Consider the following 21,792-nt stretch of genomic DNA (forward strand, 5'->3'; position numbering starts at 1 on the left):
TGTTTTGGGTACTTGTTTCAGTGTGCTGGTTCTCAGGATTATTTTTTCTTGGAATGTATGCATTCCAGCAAAGCAAATTTCTCCCAAACCAATCCTTCACTTTTATGACTTCCATTATAAATTTGGCAATTTTCAAGAATCTTGATGACCCGGTGTTTGAGGCTGATGCGGCACGTTCAACGCTAGTTCTGTGATCTGGAAGCAGTGCGAAGGCACCTAGCATCTCACTCCTCCTACTGCAGCAGTCCTATTCTTCCTCCCTTCAAACATCTTCCATGTCAGCTTCCCTGGACCACATCTCTCGTGGCTAAAGATCTGGGTTAGCACCCTGGTAACCTTTTGTTTTACTACCTTTCTCCAGCCTTGGTGGAGGTACTGACAAAGTCAGATACAGGGAGACTCGAAAGCTAGCCCTCTATATTTCAGCTGGAATATTCCATTAGCTCATGGCTTTGGGCTCCAGAAAGGAGTCATTTCCCAGAAATTTGAAATACTAGATACTCGATTTCCTTACAATGTGACTGTCTTGTAGATAAGCGCTGTGGGCCCCTGCTGCACAGCTCAAGTAAACTGTGGGTGAACAGGACTGACCAACTCTTCCTGCTGTCCCTGGCCAGGTCAGCGCTGGCCCAGTCATTTATCTTTGCCTTTCAGCCTCCTTCCTTTTTACTTTGCTTACCACCTTTTTACTAAGAGTGAAATGCAATTAGGGTACAGATGGCTTAGATTTTCTTTTCATATACATTTTTCTTCTGCTGCATGTGGGAAGCACTGTACTTTGAAGAAATTCAAAATTATTCCCAAGACACTTAATGTTATTTTTACTCCAGCATGAGTGCTCAAGGACAAATGAGCACTTAAGACGGAAACATCTCGCCTGAGAGAAACACACAGCTTGTCCAAAGCCCTTATCCTGATGCTGTGGGCAAGTCTGGACTCACCGAGCTGTACTTCACCTTTGTATTTCAATTGCTGGCATGTTGCCTTGCTTAGGTCATAAGGGATGGATAGTCTTCCTTTGGCAGTATAGATTTTCCTCACAAGAATTTTGGTTGGCAAGAACTTTTCAATTAACTGAAAGAGGCAGCTTTATAGGCAGGAGATATATGATGGGTTGGGTTTATTTTTAATTTCTGTTAGAAGTTTACCATGTATGTCTGGGACAGGGCAGGAAAAGCAACTTGATATTTGGAAACATCAGAAAACATAATTCTTTTGAGGCTGTCTGCAATGTCACTTTGCTGCATCTTTCCCTCAGTTCTGACTAACAAAAGGGTCAATTCCAGGATTTCAGTATCCTAAGTCCATCTAAGCCTGGGAAAGGAGATCAAGTAGATACTTGCTCCAACTCTAAATTTTGTGGTCCTAATGTGACCTTTGTCCCAATACCTAGAAATGACCTTGACCACTGGCATTGAGGCAGTGTACCACAGCTTTTCTTCTAGTGTTCAGGGTGGCTTTGAATCAAGTTTCCAATTAGGAAAGAATTGAAACAGGAAAGGAATAAAGGAGGAGGGGTGTCTAAGCAACCAAGTCTTCCTTGGAAGAGAAGAGGAAGCCATGAGAAGTGAATAATAGGTTTATTTGCATATACATAAGAGAAGAGCTAGCGTTGCTGGGAGAGAGGCAGGGCTTGTGAGGAGGTAAGGCTTCAGCAGAGGAAGGCACCTTGACAAACAAGGACTCCGGGCTCAGTAAACCAAGCACAGTTGCAACCTTCTTTCGCCCCAAGCCCACTACTCATTTAACTCATTTACCTGTTGTCAGAGAGACATGGGAATCACTTACAAAACCAGGTGGTAAATAAAGTGGAGGGAACCAATTTTATAAATCTGGACCAGCCACTTAAAACTTTATGTACAGGATGCAGAAAAAACCCATAAGAGGCACCTTTGAATAGTTCAAACCTAATCAAGTGCCATCTGCCCTGTTAGTAAAAATAGCTATCACGGAAGAATCTGGGGATTAAATGTGCCTCCAAAGTTGAGGCCTCAATCCTACAAGTTTAGGCAAAGGGACCCTAGAAGTGGAAGTTCCTGCCAGGTTTGCAGGACAATGATCACAGACAGGAGATCTTTGGGGATCAGAGTGGAATGGCTACAGAGACAAGCATTTCTCAGCCTGCTTCTGTGGCTACGCTGTGGGGCCGAGCTCCTGGCAAGCAGAATCTGGGGTGTCTCCCAAGGATGGAAGGCATCCTTGCTAAAAACATCTTTTCTTGGATTCTAAAGTTGAACCAGAATGAACTTTGACTTCTCTTCTGAGTACCCAAATGAGATAAAGGCTCTTAACATGAAAAGATCAAGTTCTGCATTTGGGAACAGTAACTACCCAGTGGCTAGTTCTCAAGGGAGCTTTACCTACTTCTTTTTCTCCAGGAAGATATGTGGATTGTCCTTAGAGAAGTCAGAAGTGGCCAGCTGCTGCTAGATGCAGTAATATAAAACAAAAAGACTGGACATGCTGACTAGGAAGGGGAAGAGAAACACACACTGAGTGATTATATCTTTTTTTTTTGTATATAAAGGATTAAAAAATTCCAATTTAATAATAAATTTTGGAAAAGCAAATGTAAAATGACTTGGGCTTATAAAACCAGAATTTACAATTATCTGTGTATAGTCAAAGACAAATCATAGAACCGTTCTGATTACAGATTAAAGTAATTCTACTGGTTACAGAATCACTGACCCACTCCCCGGTGAGATTACAGTTGTTCAATTGTAAGCATCTCCACTGCTACTCACACTCCTTTGTCTCCTCCTCCTCAGACAGTGTTTTCACACCCAAGTCACAGCACACACACCAGGCACGTCTTTCTTTTCACAAAACTTAGCAAGATGATCCCTCCTTCTGGCTTAGATCAACAACCTTCTTTTATAAATAACCCCCCTTCCCCTGGTCACTAAATGCGTCCACGTCTTCATCCTCCACAGGCTCCCTCCCCTTGGTCCCAGTTCCAGTAGGACATGTTCATCCCTAAAAAGAACGCTGGATTTGTGAGGCCACACCAGTCACAAGCTAGGACCTCCCCAGGCCCATGGCGCTGGGCTCCTGGTTGTCCAGTGCCTTTGTGCTCAAGAAAGCTGTAGTGTTCTCTCCCCCTCATCTCTGCCCAGCATTCTCCTGCCCTTTCATGACATCCACGCCAACAAGCTGTCTGCCATTCTAGGTTTCCCTGTCTTGTACAAGCCTTCATCAATAACCAAGTGACTGTAACTACCACGGCAATGCTGAAAAGATCCTTGTCTTTTCCTCTCTCAATCTTTATCTACCTTCATGAACAGAGTCTCTTCTAGAGGCCAGTGACTCTTCTCTCCACACACTCTGCATCCTGAGGGACCTACTCAATAAGAATCTGTTACTCTGAGATACCTACTCTGCAAGATCCAGTCACAACACCACAGCCTCTGTGAACTGCAGGCTGGAGGGAAGATGCCAGGCCCACCAATTCTGATCGATCATTTCGGGTTAAATTAAATGAACGCAGTACCACACTCTGCTCTTCCCTACACTTCTTCATTAACACACCTATAACATCCACTTTAGTAGTCTGAGCACAAAGCTCTTGAGAGCTGTCTTTCCCCTTCTTTCCATAGGCCGAGACACCACCATGTGGGGCCAAGCAAGTGCCTGCTGGCCTTCTGAGTGCCTCTTAGGAACTAGCACCTAACTTGTTAAAGTGTTACCCACAACCAGTTATATTCTATGGCCCCTACAGAATGGTGCTGCACCATCGATCAATTTGCAACCAGTGAGCTTTATCAGGGATCTATGTTCTCTCGAATCTGATCTTAACTGCTAACCTCTCATGAGCATGAAAATCGCTCCACTTTTAGTACACCTACTTTAATGCTCAATGAAGAAGTGCTACTGAGAAAACACGGAAGATTTCTTTAAGAAAGGAACCATGCTTTCCTTCCCAGCACAGCCAGTGGGCTGAAGGCCTGTTTCCACTCGTCTCCATTCTCTCAGCGTGAATCCACTACTCACTGGCAACACAGTCTGATTTAGCAGGCACTCGTCATTAAAACCAGAACATCTATGGCATATAAACGAGGTGAGATGGCAAAAAACACAGATCCAGAGAGCCTTTCTGATGGAGAATGGAAAGACAAGTCTGAGACAGTGAGCTCACGCGTGCCAGTGCACACACATGAGAACGAGTCAAACATCTCAACAAGGATTTACTGTAACAGAATCTGCACAGGTACACTATGCTCAAGTCTTACTAGAAAGGACTCACTTGCATTTTTTCCCTTTCTTAACGCAGCACGACCAATGGCCAGCTAAACATCAGACCCATTGTTGAATAGAAGGGAGCAGCATCAGACACAAAATTCCAGGCCCTGGTTTTACGTGCCTTTAATACTATTTTTCCTTTCCTCTGTGTTCACTAAACAGGATTTAAAATTTTTGTAAAGCTACTTTTCATAGCTTTTTGTTTTCCCTTTGTATTTATCATGTTTTTAATTTCTTCTCTGAGGAGGAATTCTCCGAATCTGGGTCTTCCAATTCGATTCGGTGCCTCTTGAGGCCACTATGGCCATGAACAGCCCTGCTGCTGTCTGTGTCTGGGGGGTCAGTGGGGTCCTCTCTCGTTCCAGCACTGGGGGACTCACAGGCCATTTCAGACCCACAACAGTCTTTGTGTAGGAGTATCCCTGTCAGGGACAAGTTATCGTGGTCAGTGTCCACACGTCCTGGGGAAGAGCAGGCCAGTGCCTCCAGCTCCCCGAAGTTCTGCCCATTGCTGTGGGGATGCGGGGGGCGGGGGTGCAAGCGTCCATTGTTGTGGTTGGCACAGATGGTTTCGAGGCTTCTCTCCTCACTGTCATCAGACTGGGTCCTGAGACAGTTGCCAGACCCGCTGCTCAGAGTGGAGCCAGATGCCTTGGGGACAGGAGGGGAGGGTGGCTCCTCAGCCCGGCTGCTCAGGGCCTTGCTTAGGGCCTTTCCATTGAGCTTCTTGGTTTCAAAAGTGTGTTCTACAGTGCCACCATTGTTGGAGTCCTGAGAAGCATCCTCGGGTGCCTCTGCCCAAGGGTGGCCACTGGGCTCGGGGCCCGGGCCATTGTTGGGGCTTACGGCAGAAGTCCCTTCTTTAAAAGCGTCCTTGCTGCGGCCTTCCGGCGGCATGTCCTGGGTCCTCTGGGCTACCGCCGAGTTTAGACAGGCTTCCTTGCTGGAAGAAGGGGCTGGGTTGTCCTTGTGGCTGGTTCCCGCCCTCCCTTCATCGGCCTCCCCAGACACGAGCGAGCTCTCTCCATCTTTGTTGTTTGAGTAGGAGATGTAGGAGTAGCGGAGCCACTTGTAAGCTTTATAAATCTTCCGCTCAACTGACTCTATGTCGGAAGTTGGCGATGCTCGGCTTGGCTGAATCTCCAGAGTGGACGCGCTCCGATCAGGGGAGGAGGTGGGGGAGGAAGAGAGGTCATCTACTTTGATCTGGGGGTAATCATAGTTGTCTTCGCCAATGTAGGTGTCGGTGGGCTTGGGAGGGGCGCCAGGCCTCTCTTCTCGAGGCGTCTTCTGCCGGCGCCGCATGGCATTCCGCTGCCGGGTGGATGCGCGCCGTTCGTTCAGCTCCTCCTCTTCCTCAGAGCTGCTGGAGCTGCTGGAGCTGCTGGACTCGTCTTCGGGGCTGGGAGACCGTGGCCGGGGAAAGAGGTCTGTGTCCAGTTCCACCTCACAGGCATTCTCTTCAGAGTCAGACTCGTTGGAAAGGGCCAGGAGGCGTTTGTCCTGGTAGCGCCGCAGGGCAGACAGGCGCTGCTGGCGAGACGTGGCATCCTCACACGAGGGCAGCGGCGGGGTGGACGCCACCACGTTTGTGGCAGTGACCCGCAGGGGGCCCAGGTGGAAGGCGCTGTCGGCAGACTCATCCACTGTGGGCGGAGGGGAGCGGGGCAGCGAGGCGGAGGACTCGGAGTCGGTGTAGCCAGAGCGCTCGCTGACCCCCGCGTGCAGCTGGAGGATGGTGCTCTCGCTGAGGTCACTGTCCGAGTCAGAGCTCCAGCCCTCGATCTCGCGACGCACCAGGGAGTCAAAGAAGGCCATCATCCGGGGGTCTTCCTGCACAGACTGGTTGGCGTAGTCGTGAGACAGGCCACTCCCACTGTTCAGCACAAGGCTGATGTACTCTTCGTGGGTATAGAGACAGCGAGAATCATCCTCAATCCGACCGTCCAGATCTCCGGTACATCCTGGCTGCTTGTACGGGCTCCAGATCTGCACAGAAAGTGAAAACAAAACCAAGGAAGCCTGATTGGAATGTATTCTAAAGCTGTTGGCCATAAAGAGCTTCCCCAGACTCTCCCTGTCATTTAGCCAGGACTTGCTAACCAACTTTAAGCCCAGGATAAACACATACCATGACTCCCACTGCCCCCCTCCCCTTTAGCTTCCTCTACCAGTAGCCTGGAAATCACAATAACCCCCTACATAATATCAGAGGACAGAGGATGACTTGAAGATTGCCCAGTGTGTTCAAAACTCTCAGAAGACTGGAGAGGTACCACTTTTCCAAAGTGAAAACAGACCAGCAGTCAGTCCTCTGCAACAGTTAATATTTCAGCCTATAACTACTTCTCCCCAAATGCAACATTTCTATTTTTAACTAATGGGAATTGCTTAGTGGAGCTTGGGAAGAACAGCCAGCTGCCTACACTGCAGTTCCCTCTTGGACATGCAGGCATCAGTTACCCAGGAAACTGGGTTCCCTTACCCAGGGAGCTGCTGGCTTGCTCCCCAACTATTCTGTTAGCTATTGGAGTAGGCAGGACTCACCCTCCAAGCCCACAGACCCATCTCTTAATACATTCCACAGTCAGACCTTCGCGCTCATAGCCAAAAAGTGGCAGAACTAGGATTCAGACTAAAGTCTGTCTGAATGCAAAAGCCCAGCTTTATGAGCTGAATTAAGTTATGCAAAAGTGGAGTTCAAGGTAATTAAGCTGTCACTGCAGATGAGAACGATTAGCTTCACCTGACTCTGCCAGACTGGTCCTGAGCAGCACAGAGAAGCTCGGTTATATCAGCTGGTAGTTATGGCAACTCAGATGAAATTCCAGGTGATTTTCTTGCCTTAACAGGCTCCTGTCTATCTTTAGATGGCACCCAACCCAGAAAGTAGTGGCTTCTCATTCCCTATCCTCTATCAAGCCAATGGCTTTGCTTCCCCAAAGTTATCCAAGGACAAATTTGCCTTCCTGTGAGCATGCTCCTGAGGCCTGCTCCCTCTATGCTTTACTTTGATCTCCCAGGAGGCAGCATCTCTCAGGAGGATCCCCAGTTCAAGAGGGGCTGAAGAAACCTTCTAGACTAGGTCTGTTCACCAATTCCCAATTCAGATTCATTCCTCCTTCAACTTTGTCCCCTGCCCACAACTCCTCAGGTGTCCTCCCACTCCCAGCTTCACAATCTCACCCAGGGGAGGGTTAAGGCAGTGATTCTCAAACTTTGGTGTGAATGTGAATTACCTGAAGAATAATTAAAACACTGACTCCTGAGCCCCACCCTCAGAGATTCTGATTTAGTAAGTCATGGGGAGGTTACCAGGGCTCTGCACTTTTAATAAGCACTCGAGGAGTGTGAAAGTGGAGGCACCAACTTTTAAGAAACACTGGAATATATTAATAGTTAGCATAAAATAAGTTGCATAAAATAAAGGCTTTGTCTGAAGCAATTCTCAAATTCTTTGTGAGACTCAATGTTTGGGAAACATTTAGATCTGGTCTTTAGCAACAGGCTCAAGCTATAAATGACTATCTTTGCAAACAGATGTCTCTGGGAATAAAAGTTTGGTGGCTTAGGAAAAAAACTGAAAGGTTCAACAAGCAAAAGCCCTTAGGATGTTTCAGAGTCGTAGTCTATATGCTGGGCTAAATCTCACTCCCCCAGTTAAAAATGGAAAATGTTACTAACCATGTTATATAATGTGAAGATAAATCCTTATGTACTTCCCAGAAACTCAGAATTTAACAGAAGAACAAAACGTTCATGGTGAGATGCTTGCTGGCCCAACTATCCAACGAGCCTGGGTTTAGTCTACTGCCCAGCCCCCTGCATCTTCACTTCAGGAATGAAAATCACAACACTGAAAGCTGGCATTTATATGCGCTCTGGAATGTATTAAGCTGAGGTAGACTTCATTCCTGAAGCCTGGAGTAATGGAACAAAATGCTGGGTCAGAAGGCAAGAGGCTTGAGTGTGGGTTCCCACACAGCTCTCGTTTGCTCAGCTCCCCATCCAAACAGTGAAATTAGACGGGTCTCATGCAACCCGAAGATTCAGAGCAAAACAAAAGATCCATCCCAGATGGCCAGTCTCCAGTCCTCAAGGGACCTATAGCACAGAGCTGTGGGAGAGGCAGAACAGGTAGGGACCTGAGCCTCCTCACTCACATGGCCCAGAGCAAATGACTTCGCCCTTGAAGGCTCTTTCCTCAGTTGTAGACATGAGAAGGATGAAATGATGCAACATATACCAAAGTACCAATAACTGTAGTGCTTCCTCCTTCATTTGGCAAATGAGTACCTCAACTAGAGGTTTGAGACTCATCCTCAAACAGACTTTTGAACAACAGAGGCACTGACCATCCCAATTATGTTAGTCCTCATCCTTAAAACATCAATTTCAAACATTTGTGAAATTATCTTTTTAATACTGAAAGTCAACAACTCAGAAGTGAAGCAATGAAAGCACAGCTTCCTGTTGCATGTGAACTGTGGCTAGACATCCCTCCTCATGGGACAAGGTTCATGAGAAAAGGAGGAGGGATGTGCAGCTTTCTCTTGAAGCCCAGTGACAGTGACAAGTTTAGCTCAAGAGGCTGTTGAGCAAACAGATGCAGTTCAATTCTTATTCAAAAATCATCGAGATGGAACACAATTTCAGTAACAAGTGTTCTGACCCACACAGGTGACCGTGACATGCTTGATGTAGCATCTCTAAACCCTCTTCTCTCTCTGCACTATTATACTAAATTCAGACATCTGGCCACCTACCAAGAAAAACGACACAGACAGAGACTTAAGTTGTTATTCCAGGAGCGCTTCACACTCTCTAATCTGGATTCCAAGACTCCCTGGGCCCACCTGTGGCCTACACCTTCCCAGCCTTACATCCAAGCCCTCCCCTTTCTGTGCTCTTCACTTTGGCCAAATGATCATTTCTTAAACAGGCCCTACACTTTGCTGCTTGTGAGCATTTACTCATGAGCATACTACCTGGAGTGCAGTAGGTGATCAATAAATATTTATTGATTCAGTAAAATAAATATCCAACCTCTCTCTTTAAAATGGCCTTCCCATCTTATTCCTTTTCTTTTGCAGACTTTTTTCTTCAAAATCTGGTTCAAGTATTACTTGAGATAGTTCAAGTGTACTGAGATTACCCCAGATGGGGGGAAAAAAATCTCTGCCTCCCCACACAGCAATGTTTCTATCTCTTATGTACTTTGCACTTTTCATTACTTTTATTTGTCTTCTCTCCTACTGGGTCATCAATTCCTATGGGGACCTGCATTCCTCACAGGGCCTAGCGCAAATCACACACAGTAGGTATGGTTCACAAATACTGGGTGAATAGACAAATATTGGTCTTTGAGGAAAAAGAAAACGCCAGCAATTGTTCATCTTTCTCTCTCTTATGTTTAACTACAAAATAACCCTGTTTTTTTGCTAAGTGTGGGCATTCAAGAGGATATACGATCTGTTGTGGGTGAGAAGAGGCTGGCCCTGACTCCTTTCCTCCAGGCTAGTAAGGCATCAGTAAAGGACAAGTCAGGGAGAAGAAGGTGGAGCAGAGACAGGTGGAGAGAGAGGCTGGCTGGATTAAAGTATGGTGGAATGATGCTCTTTGAGCCATTGACTCTCTCAGAAAAAACACAAGAAAGAAAGAGATTGTTTTTTTAAGTTTTTTTTTTTTTTAAAGTGGACTATTTTTAAAGTCTTTATTGAATTTGTTACAGTACTGCTTCTGTTTTATATTTTAGTGTTTTGGCCATGAGGCAAGTGGGATCATAGTTCCCCGACCAGGCATCAGACCGGCCTTCTCTGCATTGGAAGGTAAAATCTTAACCATTGGATTGCTAGATAAATACCTGAAAGTGACTTTTATTAAAATAGAAACTGTCAGGCACAGGTAACCTGTAAGGCACTCCTAGGTGTCATTCACTTGACAGATGGGAGACAGATTCAAAGAGCTGCCCAAGGGTACTAACTGTTACTGACTTAAGGTTTCCAGTGGCTAAACATGCCTCCTGGTGGGGCAGGGTTCAGACCCCACTGGAACCTGGAAGCAATGAGTTCTACAGTTTAGTCTGAATATTTTCACAGAGAAAATATTTTCTCCTTTAAGAACTTGGCTAGTCTCCAACCTCTAACCTCTTGGTTAAGGATTCCAACTGACTAAACAACGATCGGAGAGACTTAGCACAGAAGCATCCTAGGGTGTCAGCCAAGCAGGAATCTCTCTTCTAAAGGAGATGCTCAAGCAGAGCTCCCTGATAAAGAGAATGATGTCAACAGGACTACGGAGGACATGCTACTATGCCAACCTGTGAGTCACATGCTAAAGGAAAAGGGAAAGCAACGCAAGGGACAGGGCGGCTCAGTGATCACCCAAGTGAAGGACTGCTGAGAGGAACAGATACAGCGGGAGCGCCAGGCCACCTGCTGCCTTCCCACCAGCACGGGAAGGGCGGCCGGACACCGAGGAGAGCAAAGAATGGGGCCCGGTGCTGGCCTTACCACTGCTAGCTATATAATTAACCCCAAACAGTAAATTTATAATTTACATCTCATCCTCTGCGAAAAGAAAAAGTCTATAAAAACCGTCTAAGTCTAGGTCTAGCCCTGTTTATTTATGGGTAAATAAATGTATGCAATCATGAAAGTCAGCCCTGATCAACAATAAAACCTAAATAAAGGGAGTTGGAATAATGACAAATAAAAATACCGACCCATACTCCAACATTACACTTCTGATAGTTTCCTCTGTCTCAGACTTAAGTTGGATAGTTTTTAAAAAAAGAACAAAAGAAAATGAAAACTATCCATTTGTTACAAATCAATCTTCACATTTCCCCTGAAATCTCCCTCAAGTTTTCAATTGTTATTTTGGGGGAAAGTGAGGAGTTTTATGTTTTGCTGGGGGGAAGAGGGAGGAGATATCACCTATCTTTACTTAAAAGTCAAGTCATCACAGGGTCCTCAGGAATTCATCATTTGTCTTGAGCCCTCATTTTCTCAGCTGTGGAGAAGGGTTACTAGCAGTCCACTGGAATGTGAGTGATGGGCAGTGGGCCATCCTTCCGTGGACACAGGCCAGACTGGGTCTCTCATTTACAAGCTCTAAAAATATCCCTTGGCAGGGTTACGTTCATTCAGTCAATGCGCAACTGATGCCAAGTGTTCATCCTCAATCACAACCACATCAAGTGGTTTCTGATATGTCCTGAGACAAGTTAGCTATGGTTCTGGAAGTCACTTGTTGTATCTGTGCCATATGAGGACAGCAATTAATGCAAAGTGCACACCCAGTAACTGAGGGGATGGTAGCTTCTTTATCTCCAGATGGGGTTTGGAAGGCAGAATTCATCAGACTCCAGATCAAACGCCATTGGAAATGCAGCAGCATACAGGTAGTATCTGGTTTCAAAGCCTCGTGACTAATTTTTAAGAAAAGAGTCCCTCCTGAAAGGAGGGTTTAAAAACCGCTCTATTTATTATAACATAAATTTTTCCATATTTTGTAATATGCCAAAATAATTAAGAATTCTGATAGACCTTTAGTTATGTTTAGCTATGACGTGCTACATACATTGTTTTGTTTTTTTCCATTTATAAACTTGCAGTGATTTCTCTAAAAGGACAAAAGGGGAATGTGCCTCACCTTGATAATCTTTTCTACACCAGAAGAGCAGATCATGTAGGTGTGGGGGTTAAATCGGACCTGGTTAACAATAGACCGATGCCCTTTCAGCACCATGAAGGCTCCGTTGACCACCCTACCAATGCCACCTGGGAAGACAGAAGGAAACAAAAATCAAATGATGAAACAGATGGAAGTAAACAGGCTCCAGTAATAGCAAACAAACAGCTCTGAACCAGAGTCGAAATTTTTTACTAACTGATCACCAGCAGAATGCCTAATCTTACAGATAAAGTTGCTATGGAAAGAAGGAAGACGAAATATCTCTCAACATATGTGCTCTTACCCAGAGCCTTTATTTAGCCTTTAAGCATTGCCCACACCCACCCACTGCAATTCCATTGTCAATGGAGCCACAGCCACTTAAAACATTTCTCAAGTTTTTGATCCTTAGGATAGAATCCCAGTGTTACCTTAGAAAAGGCCAGTCATAAGCAAAATGAGACTGATCTGCTTGGGAACAGTTAGGCAGCTAAGCCAGGGACATGCAGAACCAGAAACATATAATTACTTAAGTGTACCCAAAACATCACTGATCTAGTTGCCCTCAATTTCTATGATGAAAGTAGCAAACAAAACATACAAAAACCTCTGGGAAAATAATGGAGAAAATTCTGTCTTCACTCTGATAGGGAGAACTAAGGATAAAGCAAGGAGATACGGGTCACTTTCACAGTAAGCAGACTCCAAGTATGGAAAATTACAGAGGGTGGGCCTTGAAGACATCATGTATGGAGGCTGCTGATAGAAACCAGTATCTTATGGACCATCCTGTAGGCTTTCTTTTTTGATGATGAGAAAAGTACCAGAGGCCTAGAACTTATAACACAGATGAAAATGTCATCATTTATGAACTTGGGATAATCTTAAAGGTTCAACTTCATTGGTAAGGGCATCACACTCCCACAGGACACAGGCACCCAAGTCTTGAAAAAGCTCACTTTTAAGCAGCCATCAACAGCTCAGTACACACAGGCTGACATGTGCTCCTGGTCGACTGGCAAACTGTGATGCATACTGCCGTTGCTGCTGCTAAGTCGCTTCAGTCGTGTCCGACTCTGTGCGACCCCATAGACGGCAGCTCACCAGGCTCCCCTGTCCCTGGGATTCTCCAGGCAAGAACACTGGAGTGGGTTGCCATTGCCTTCTCCATTGTGTGAAAAGTGAAAAGTGAAAGTGAAGTCGCTCAGTCGTGTCCGACTCTTTGCGACCCCATGGACTGCAGCCTACCAGGCTCCTCCATCCATGGGATTTTCTAGGCAAGAGTACTGGAGTGGGGTGCCATTGCCTTCTCCGGTGATGCATACCGACACAGACAAATGAGTGCTCATTTATTTAAGCAGGGAGAGCCTTCCCAGACCTTGTCAGGAGTGCAGCATCGCTGGGGCACAAAGTGCCATTGGCACCACCTTGGCTCCATGTGCTCCACCCCAGGGCCAACTTTATTCAGTTCAAACATTCATGCCAAACATTTCTCATCTCACTATCTGCAAAGAAAATGGCTAGAACAATATCCCTCTTCCAGGGATAATCCAGTTCTGCAGAAGGTGTCTTCTGCTTTTGGCCTCCTGACACAATTCCTCTTTCACCTGTCCTGCCTCATGCGAGATATTCCTCTCTACTGACATGTACATAACGTATCTTTTTTTTTTTTTGGCAACAGCAAGAGGTTGGAGATTGCACTGATTTACTTCTGAGTGGTGTCAACTTGGCTAGCACCAGGTGCTTACTCTACTTGCCGAGTGACAAAAATGTTCTTTCCCTAAATTCTGCCCCATGTCTGACATTATTAACATCTGAATAACCCAGAATGGACACTACACTTATAGCTATTCGTATTTCAGCCCAACATCATCACATTTGCTAATAAATCATAAAAGAGAAGAAAGTAACTGGGACATAGGTGTGTTTTTATGGAGACAAAAGAGTCAGGAAAGGTTTAAGCACCCAGGTAGGCTGCCATGACGGGACCACTGAGGCATCCTGAGTGTACCAGGTTCCTAAGGTGGGGAGGGAGGAGGGGAAGGTAGCCTGAGCCTAGTCAAAACAAAAAGAAACTTGAGAGAACTAAGAGGGATCCATGGGAATCTAAAACAGTTGTCTCAACACACCCCCAAAGAGTTCCTTTGGGTCTGTTTCTTTTCTATAAATGGTTGATTCAATAAGCAGCAATCCGGCTCACGCATTTCTTCTCAATCCTACGTTTCAACAGCCCACTCCTATCCATGCCTCCACTGGGGTGGTCACTAGCAAAGAAATTTAGGCTTGAACCTAGTACCAATGTCATTGAATCCTTCTGCTTCTAAGAAAAAGAATTAAGTGACTCAGAGAATTTCACTGACTTCTTCCAACTAGCTTGGCAGAGCCAGAATTTGAACCAGAGTCTGTTTGGTTTTAATGCCTAATATCCTTTCCATTGTATAAGTGGCCTTTAAGAGATGAAAAGGTTTGAATAGGGATAGAATCAGAAGGTCATAACCAATTTCTAAATCCTTCTGGCAGTCATCATATAAGTTGGTTTTCACTTTAAGTCCTAAATTTAGTAGCGGGTGGGGTGCTTCCCAGGCGGTGCTAGGTGTAAACAATCCACCTGCCAATGCAGGAGACGAGACAGAGGCGGGTTCGATCCCTGGGTTGGGAAGGTCCCCTGGAGGAGAAAACGGCAACCCACTCATGTATTCTTGCCTGGAAAGTCCCATGGACCAGAGGAGCCTGATGGGCTACAGTCTATGGGGTTGCACAGAGCTGGACATGACTGAGTAACTGAGCACAGGCAGAAGCGGGTAAGGAGAAGATTCTATCCAATGGTATCCTGAGTGCAAGGTCTATAGTATCAGCACAGGACATTTCATTCCATTGCCAACACCAAACAGTCTATGAAGGAGAACTGGATCTCCTGCACACCTAGAACCTGGAGTGCAACACCTGAACTAAAGCAGGTAACCACTGTTGAACAGACAATGTTTCAGGAGAGGGCAATTCTAGAATAAGTACCACTAAAGGAGGACTTTGGTGAGATAGAAGGTCGCATGTCTTAAAGAAACAGCTACCATAGAACCAAGGTTTATTAACTAAACCAATCTTTCTGTCGAAGATGACTTACAATACAATTACACTAACTTTCAGATCTAAAGAATAATTGAAGGGTATCAGTGCTTGAAAAATTCAGACCACGGAAAATCTGTTTCTACTGCTCTTTCACACGCTGTGACCTCATTTGGTTTCTCTTCTTGGCAGTAATTTTAATACAAGATAGTGTCTCATTCCTACCCAAGAAACCTGAAAAAGAGGAGGACGTCAATAAAGCCAAGAGACTAAAAGTGGAACAGGTACAGAAAGAATTACTGCTGCCATCTGTATAAAGTAATCCAGGCTATTCACAGAATCACAGCAATGAATAGGCTTCAGAGAGGTTCTCTATAGTCCCTTTCCAGTTTTCAGGTTTCAAGTGATTGAAAACAGCTGCTACTGTACAATTTACATAGAATGAGTTTAGAGAAGAAATTTTTATCAGTTCTGGAGATGTGTATAAATCAGATAGATTCCTTGAGTCTCAAATGACTAATGTCAAGACGCCAATACCAGTAAGAACTTGGGTTCTCCTCTCCTCCATTATCCAAGCAGAGCCTGCCCATCAACAGCAAAATCAAGCTTAAAAAACTTAGGCAGGGAATATTTTTGATAAAAACTACATAACCTACATAATCTCCCTTTAGGGTCATCACTCATCTGTGGGTAAGAGGCCTGGTAAGGATCAACTCCACCCCATGGTTACTATGTTATTACTAATAATGGTACCAATAAATATAACAGTACATACTCAAGAATAAGATCCCTGGTCATTCTTGAGTTGTCATTTGTTTATAAAGTTCTGTACAAACCAATGGTCATTTCTCTAAACCATCTGCTCTGGCTGGCTCAGCCAAACGTGCCGGTACCATTTTGTAGGTTTCTTTTTAAGCTGAGGTCAAAGTTTCCATATATCCATCTTTCCTTTGTTTCAGAAGGGATACTAGGGAGGTGGGAAATGTTATATCTTATCTGTTCTACTTCTCTATTCTACTGCAAGACCTCAGAAAAGAAAATGAGTGAGAGGGCCATCTCATAAGACCCCAGCATTAGTGATTCACTCACTATCCTGAGATTCTAGGCAACACAAGGCACTCAGAAAAAACACCTTGTTCAGAACCCTGATAAAGACCTTTCTAAAATGCCATGGCCAAATGTTCGCACAGAGAAGAGAAACGACTAAGCCAACATGTGTTCACTGCTCTCTTTTCTTAACTATGCTCTTTTCATAAGATTCAGCCAGAGATTTGTCCCCTCAAGCCTCTCAAGAGGGTCAGGACACCACTCCCACTTCTTGCCAACTTCAATTACTTCTGTTTCTTGTCAATTTCATTCATTTTCAACAAAGTCCTCCAAGAATGAGGATGTTTTCAACCCAAAAGCTAAAAGCACCCTGGTCAGGATTTCTAGATGCTTTGGTTCAAACAGAAACTTATCCACTGTGCTAGGGTGTGATCCTCAGCAGCACTTGGGACTGACTACAGAACAGGACACTGAAGTATTTTGTTCTGAAATAAACTCCGAATCAAACTGGGTAAAATGGCAGTATTAGTTTTCTTGTTACAGCCTTTGGATTTTCCACTCCTTCCTAAGAGTCCATTAATTAATGGGCAGGACAAACACCTTTGTGAGAATGGGAAGGAGAAACAATGGACAACACAGAGATTAAGGAGGGGGAGCCTCACAGCAAGAGTGAGGAACCAGAACAGGGACTAGATGACTGGAAGGGTCTGTTGGAAGATAAGAAATTAGGACAGCAGGAGATAGATTTGTGTTTCAAAAAAATAGAGCACTGGGTCCTCATGAAGAGGGTAAACATCCTTGATCTTCCAGGATTTCTATGTTGATATGTCCAAGGATAATAAGAGCTGGGTGTATAAGGACTTAACAAATGACGGTTAAATTGAAATTAGTGGAGAACACTGTTAAGAGCAGTGCTTCCCAGGTGGCTCAGTAGTTAATAGAATCCGCCTGCCAATGCAGGAGACACAGGAGATGAAGGTTCAATCCCTGGGTTGGGAAGATTCCCTGGAATAGGAAATAGCAAGCTACTCCAGTATTTTTACCTGGAAAATTCCATGGACAGAGAAGCCTGGCAGGCTACAGTCCACGGGGATCACAAAGAGTTGGAGAGGACTCAGCACTCACGCGTGTACTGTTAAGAGTGGTATTTTTAAAAACTTAATACTCAAGTTAAAAAAACACAGATTATGGTACAGGAAATGCTTTCAGCACTTCATGGGAGGACTTCATCTGGTAGCTCTAGATTAGGGCAGGACACGGACGGCTGCAGAACACACGGATGGGGCGAGGTGGCCAACGAGGACGTAAATGGCACCACGTTACAGAGAAAGAAGCTGGAAAATCCGGTAACAATGGTTATCTCAGTGATGCAACTGACTTCAAAACTCTGCAATTACCTAGTCCTCCCCTAAGCAATAAGACTTGGCTCGGTGTTTTTCACCAAAGAATCCAATGGTTAATTCAGTTTTCATCCTACTCATCTCATCTGACTTATTGGCAAGATTCAGCAGAGCTGCCTCCTCATGTGATGTTTTTTCCACTGTATTCCTAGGCTTATCCTCTTATGGTTTTCCTGCTACTTCACTGGTCACTCCTTTTTTTTTCTTTTAAATTTTTTACTGAAGGATAATTGCTTTACAGAATTTTGTTGTTTTCTGTCAAACCTCAACATGATGTTCACTCCTTTTTGATTTCCTTTTTGGCTCTTCTCCCTGGCTTCTTGACATCAGACTGCCTTAGGGTTCAGTCTTTGGTCCCCTTCTCTTTACCTAGTTATACTCACTTCACCCACTGCTGACCTCATATAGTCTGTGGCTTCAGATACTACCAATGTCGTACCAAAACTTCAGACAGCACCTACGTGCTGATACCAAAACTCAAAATGTTACCTCTAGTCCAGGTCTTCCTTGAACTCCATACCTCTATATCCAAACTGTTTACTCAGCATCTCTAGAGACATCTCAAACTCTACCTGCTCACCTTTTCTCCCAATCTAATGTATCAGAAATTCTGATGGCTTTACTTTCAAAACCTAACTAGACTCCAACCCCTATTACCTTGGTTCAAACCACCATCACTTACTCACCTGTATTATGAGAGAATCCTGTTGGTTCTCCTCATTTTTATCGCTGGCAGTCCCATTCCCATCATTTACCCTCAAAACTCAGTAACCAGAGTGATGCTGTTAAAACATGTCAGATGAAGTCACTCTTCTGCTCGAAATTCTCCAATGGCTCCCATTTCACTTATAGGAAGAGCCTACATGACTGGACACCCCTATATCCCACTTACCTCTATGACTGAGCTCTATTCTTCTCCCCTCTCTCATTCCGCTTCAGCACATTGATTTCCGTGCCATTTCTCAAACATAACAGACACACTCTCACTTCAAAACCTTCATGCTGGTTCTACCTCAAATTCTCTTACCCTGGATTTCTGCAATGCTCCCGCACCATCATGAGGTTTTATTCAGATGTGACCTTTTCAATGAGGACTATATTGAATATCCTATTTAAAATGACATTTCCCTGATTCCCTTCCCCACACTACTTCCTATCTCCCTCATTCTGTTCTAATTTTTCCTTTTCCAAAGCACCTTTTACACACACTATGTAATTTATTGTATCTATTGTTCATTGTCTGTTTCCCCAACTAGAATGTAAGCTCCATTCTAGCAGGGCTGTTTTGTTCTTCTGCTGTACCCTAAGTTTCTAAAACAGTGTCTACGTAGCACATGGTAAGTTTTCAACAAGTATCTGATGAATGAATGAAAAGGCATGTATATTAGACTTTGGAATATAAGAATGCAGGAAAAGAACCTAATCTCCACTGGTGGGCTTCAACATCCAACATGTGGATTATCCAAGTGTCTCTCTCCATCTTCCTGATGTCAATTTTGGATGTTTCTTTTATAGCATTTCTGACTACAGTAGGAGTAGAGAAATAAAGAAGCTAAGATTCTACCTATCCTTCATGATCCTTTGAAACACTAATTCCATAAAAACTTGACTGATTCCCCAAATCTGTTCAAGCTCTCCTTAATTATCTTTTTTATAGGCCTTGGAACCCATTTTAAAATTTAGCATGCGCGCGCACACACACACACACATACATATACCCTTTTCTCATCTCTCTTGGAGTAGAAGTTCTTGGAGGGCAAGAAAGTGTTTATCTTTCAATCACCCATTGGATTTGTATAACATTTTATCTAAGGGTACTCAATAAGTGAACAAATTAAAGTAAATCTCATTATTTTCTCTGGAACAAGGCTTGAAGGAGAAGGCTAAAGCTATTATCTACTAAAATGAGGTCTGGTAAGTCCTGTTCAAGCAGTTAATCTATTTCATTCCTGACTCTACCAGCAGAAATTAAGAAGGGCTGTGAGGGGCAAGAGACCACTACTTTTTCTCACTATATCTAAAAAAGAGTTGTCCAAACAATCTCTTAGTAATTCCAAAAGGTCTGCATGAACATTCCCAGGGCTCCAAGTTTCCAAACATAAAGAGAAATACAATCAGGGTAGTGACAATACAGAGAGAGCAGTGGCTGCTTCCTGGGGATCATGTAACCACTTAAGAGCTAAGAAAAGCCAGATGGGGATAGTCAGTGCTGTCAGTAAAGCTCAAAAAGGCCCACAGACAGCAACACTTAATTGTACAAAAAAGTCAATTACACTAAATTCTTCTTTCATCATCTGTATTTCACATGTGTTTGCAACCAACTACTTGTGAACAATTAAGAACAGTTGTTCCTCCAATTACTTGGGAAAAAGCAGATGCCCAGGTCTGACTCCCTGAGAGTAAATGCATCTCTGAGAGTAATGAGAGGAGAGACAGAGTATGCACACACAGGCAGGCTCATGGAGATGCACCGACAGCTGTTTCCAGCCTCCCTCCTCAGCCTGCTGGCAGTGGGGGTGGCTGCAGTGAAGAGCTGTATGCTTCCCCCTCCATTCAAGGAAAAATCTGTCATAGGACTTTCCCCTTTTAAACTATCAATGAGTCAAGAGCAGCCTTCGTGCAAGAAAAATGTAACTGACCATTCAGGAGGGTACCAGATAAGGCCCAAATCTTGGTCTCTAAGGAGTTTTTCAGAGGAAAGTTAAAAAGGAGAAAGCTTTTAAAATGAGAAATAGGCAAAACCAATACAATATTGTAAAGTAAAAAAAATAACAATAAAAAAATTAAAAAAATAAATAAATAAAATGAGAAATAGCAGCACTTATTATAAATAGCAACTCAGTAGCTACTGAGTACACTTAAAATATCCCTAAGAAACTAGGTATTATTATTACTGTTGTTATTGTTTACATTGTTAATATTCTTATCTTACAGAGAAGAAAGTTTTGGCAAGATTAAACAATTTTCCCAAAGCCTCCGACTAGAAGGTGAATGTATCAGAAATTTTAAGCCCAGGCCTACCAACTCTATTACACTGTGCTTCTTTCCATAAATAGTACGGCCTTAGTGTAGAGGCATATCTGAGGGGAAGCAACTCAATCAGTGAAAACCCTAAAGCCCTTTCCAACAAGAATTAGGAAAAAGGGAAGGAGAAGGTCATATGAATATTTTCCAGAGACACCCACCTCTACCACATGTTATCAAATCCTCCATTACTTCTATTACCTAAGTTACTAGGGAGCAAATACTTTGGAAACTATGGATCTATGAGCACTGATCTTATCCATAGCAGTAACGATGTCTTCCATTTGAACACATCTAGTTTTCAGAAAGCCTTCAAGACTGTTAAACCATTCCATGATATGAGTTGGTAGGGTGAGGGGTGGGGGTAGCAATTTTACAGAAGAAATTGAGACCCACAATTGCTGTTACATAACCTGCCTAGAATCACTCAATCCGTTATTGGAAGTACTGGACTTGAATCCAGGTATGATTTTAAGCCTAATGCTCCTTCCTATATACCATGCTGACTCTATACATAACTGTCAGTCTGTTTATCTTCAGAACTGTCACATAAAAACAGATGCTCTTCCTACGTACTTCAGAGGTGTAAAACATATTCTGATGGGTTGTTTTTTCTTTGCCACAGTGAAATTCCCAGTTCTATTCCTTCCTCTGATTTTTAAACAGGTTTTTAGAAATGAGTTGTTATTTGAAATCAATTGAAAAAATTGAGCCTAATTTTCCAGGTAGGAAGTTTTATCCTGAGTATTAGGTCTTACATCTTGAAATTATTTCCTCAACCTACTAGCAAGCCCTTTGTGAATTATTTAGCCAACTGGCTAATTCTGTTTATATAATAATGGCAACCCCTGGTGGCTCAGAGGTTAAAGCGTCTGCCTGCAATACTGGAGACCAGGGTTCTATTCCTGAGTCGGGAAGATCCCCTGGGGAAGGAAATGGCAACCCACTCCAGTATTCTTGCCTGGAGAATCCCAGCCCTATGTGAATTACTTAGCCAACTGGCTAATTCTGTTTATATAATAATACTAAATTCTGTTTATATAATAAATAAATTTCATCTCTTCGGCATTTGTGTAGCAAAACATTTCCCCAGTGATTGTCAGTCTTTCTGAACAGAAGCGTGCAGAAGAAAAAGATGCCCTTGCTCTTGGCTCACACTTAGCACTGCTCTCCATCTAGTTCTCAGCATTTGGCATGCACTGAGAAGCACACGGCAGGCATTCAATAAAAAATGTCGACTGCGTGTCATCTGATTATGCCATTAAGGCATATAACAGCAAGCCAACTTCCCCACATAGCCTGCCTCAGTATCTTACTCTGAAATGGCATGAACAGAGAC

At 43.9% G+C, this 21,792-nt stretch overlaps 1 protein-coding gene across 2 annotated transcripts in view; it reads right to left on the bottom strand.

Moving 5' to 3' along the window:
* Positions 1-1,561: 1,561 nt before the first annotated feature.
* Positions 1,562-21,792, bottom strand: part of DCAF5 (DDB1 and CUL4 associated factor 5) — a 93,441-nt gene continuing 73,210 nt past the window's right edge. For both annotated transcript variants that reach the window (XM_070797759.1, XM_019969112.2), the window contains exons 8-9: positions 11,899-12,026; positions 1,562-6,231 (exon numbers count right to left, since the gene is read on the bottom strand). In XM_070797759.1, coding sequence (XP_070653860.1) covers positions 4,462-6,231; positions 11,899-12,026 — 1,898 coding nt within the window. In that variant the 3' untranslated portion in view covers positions 1,562-4,461. The remainder of the gene's footprint in view (positions 6,232-11,898; positions 12,027-21,792) is intronic.

The sequence above is a fragment of the Bos indicus genome, chromosome 10 (genome assembly GCF_029378745.1).
Source record: "Bos indicus isolate NIAB-ARS_2022 breed Sahiwal x Tharparkar chromosome 10, NIAB-ARS_B.indTharparkar_mat_pri_1.0, whole genome shotgun sequence".
Classification (NCBI taxonomy): Eukaryota; Metazoa; Chordata; class Mammalia; order Artiodactyla; family Bovidae; genus Bos; species Bos indicus.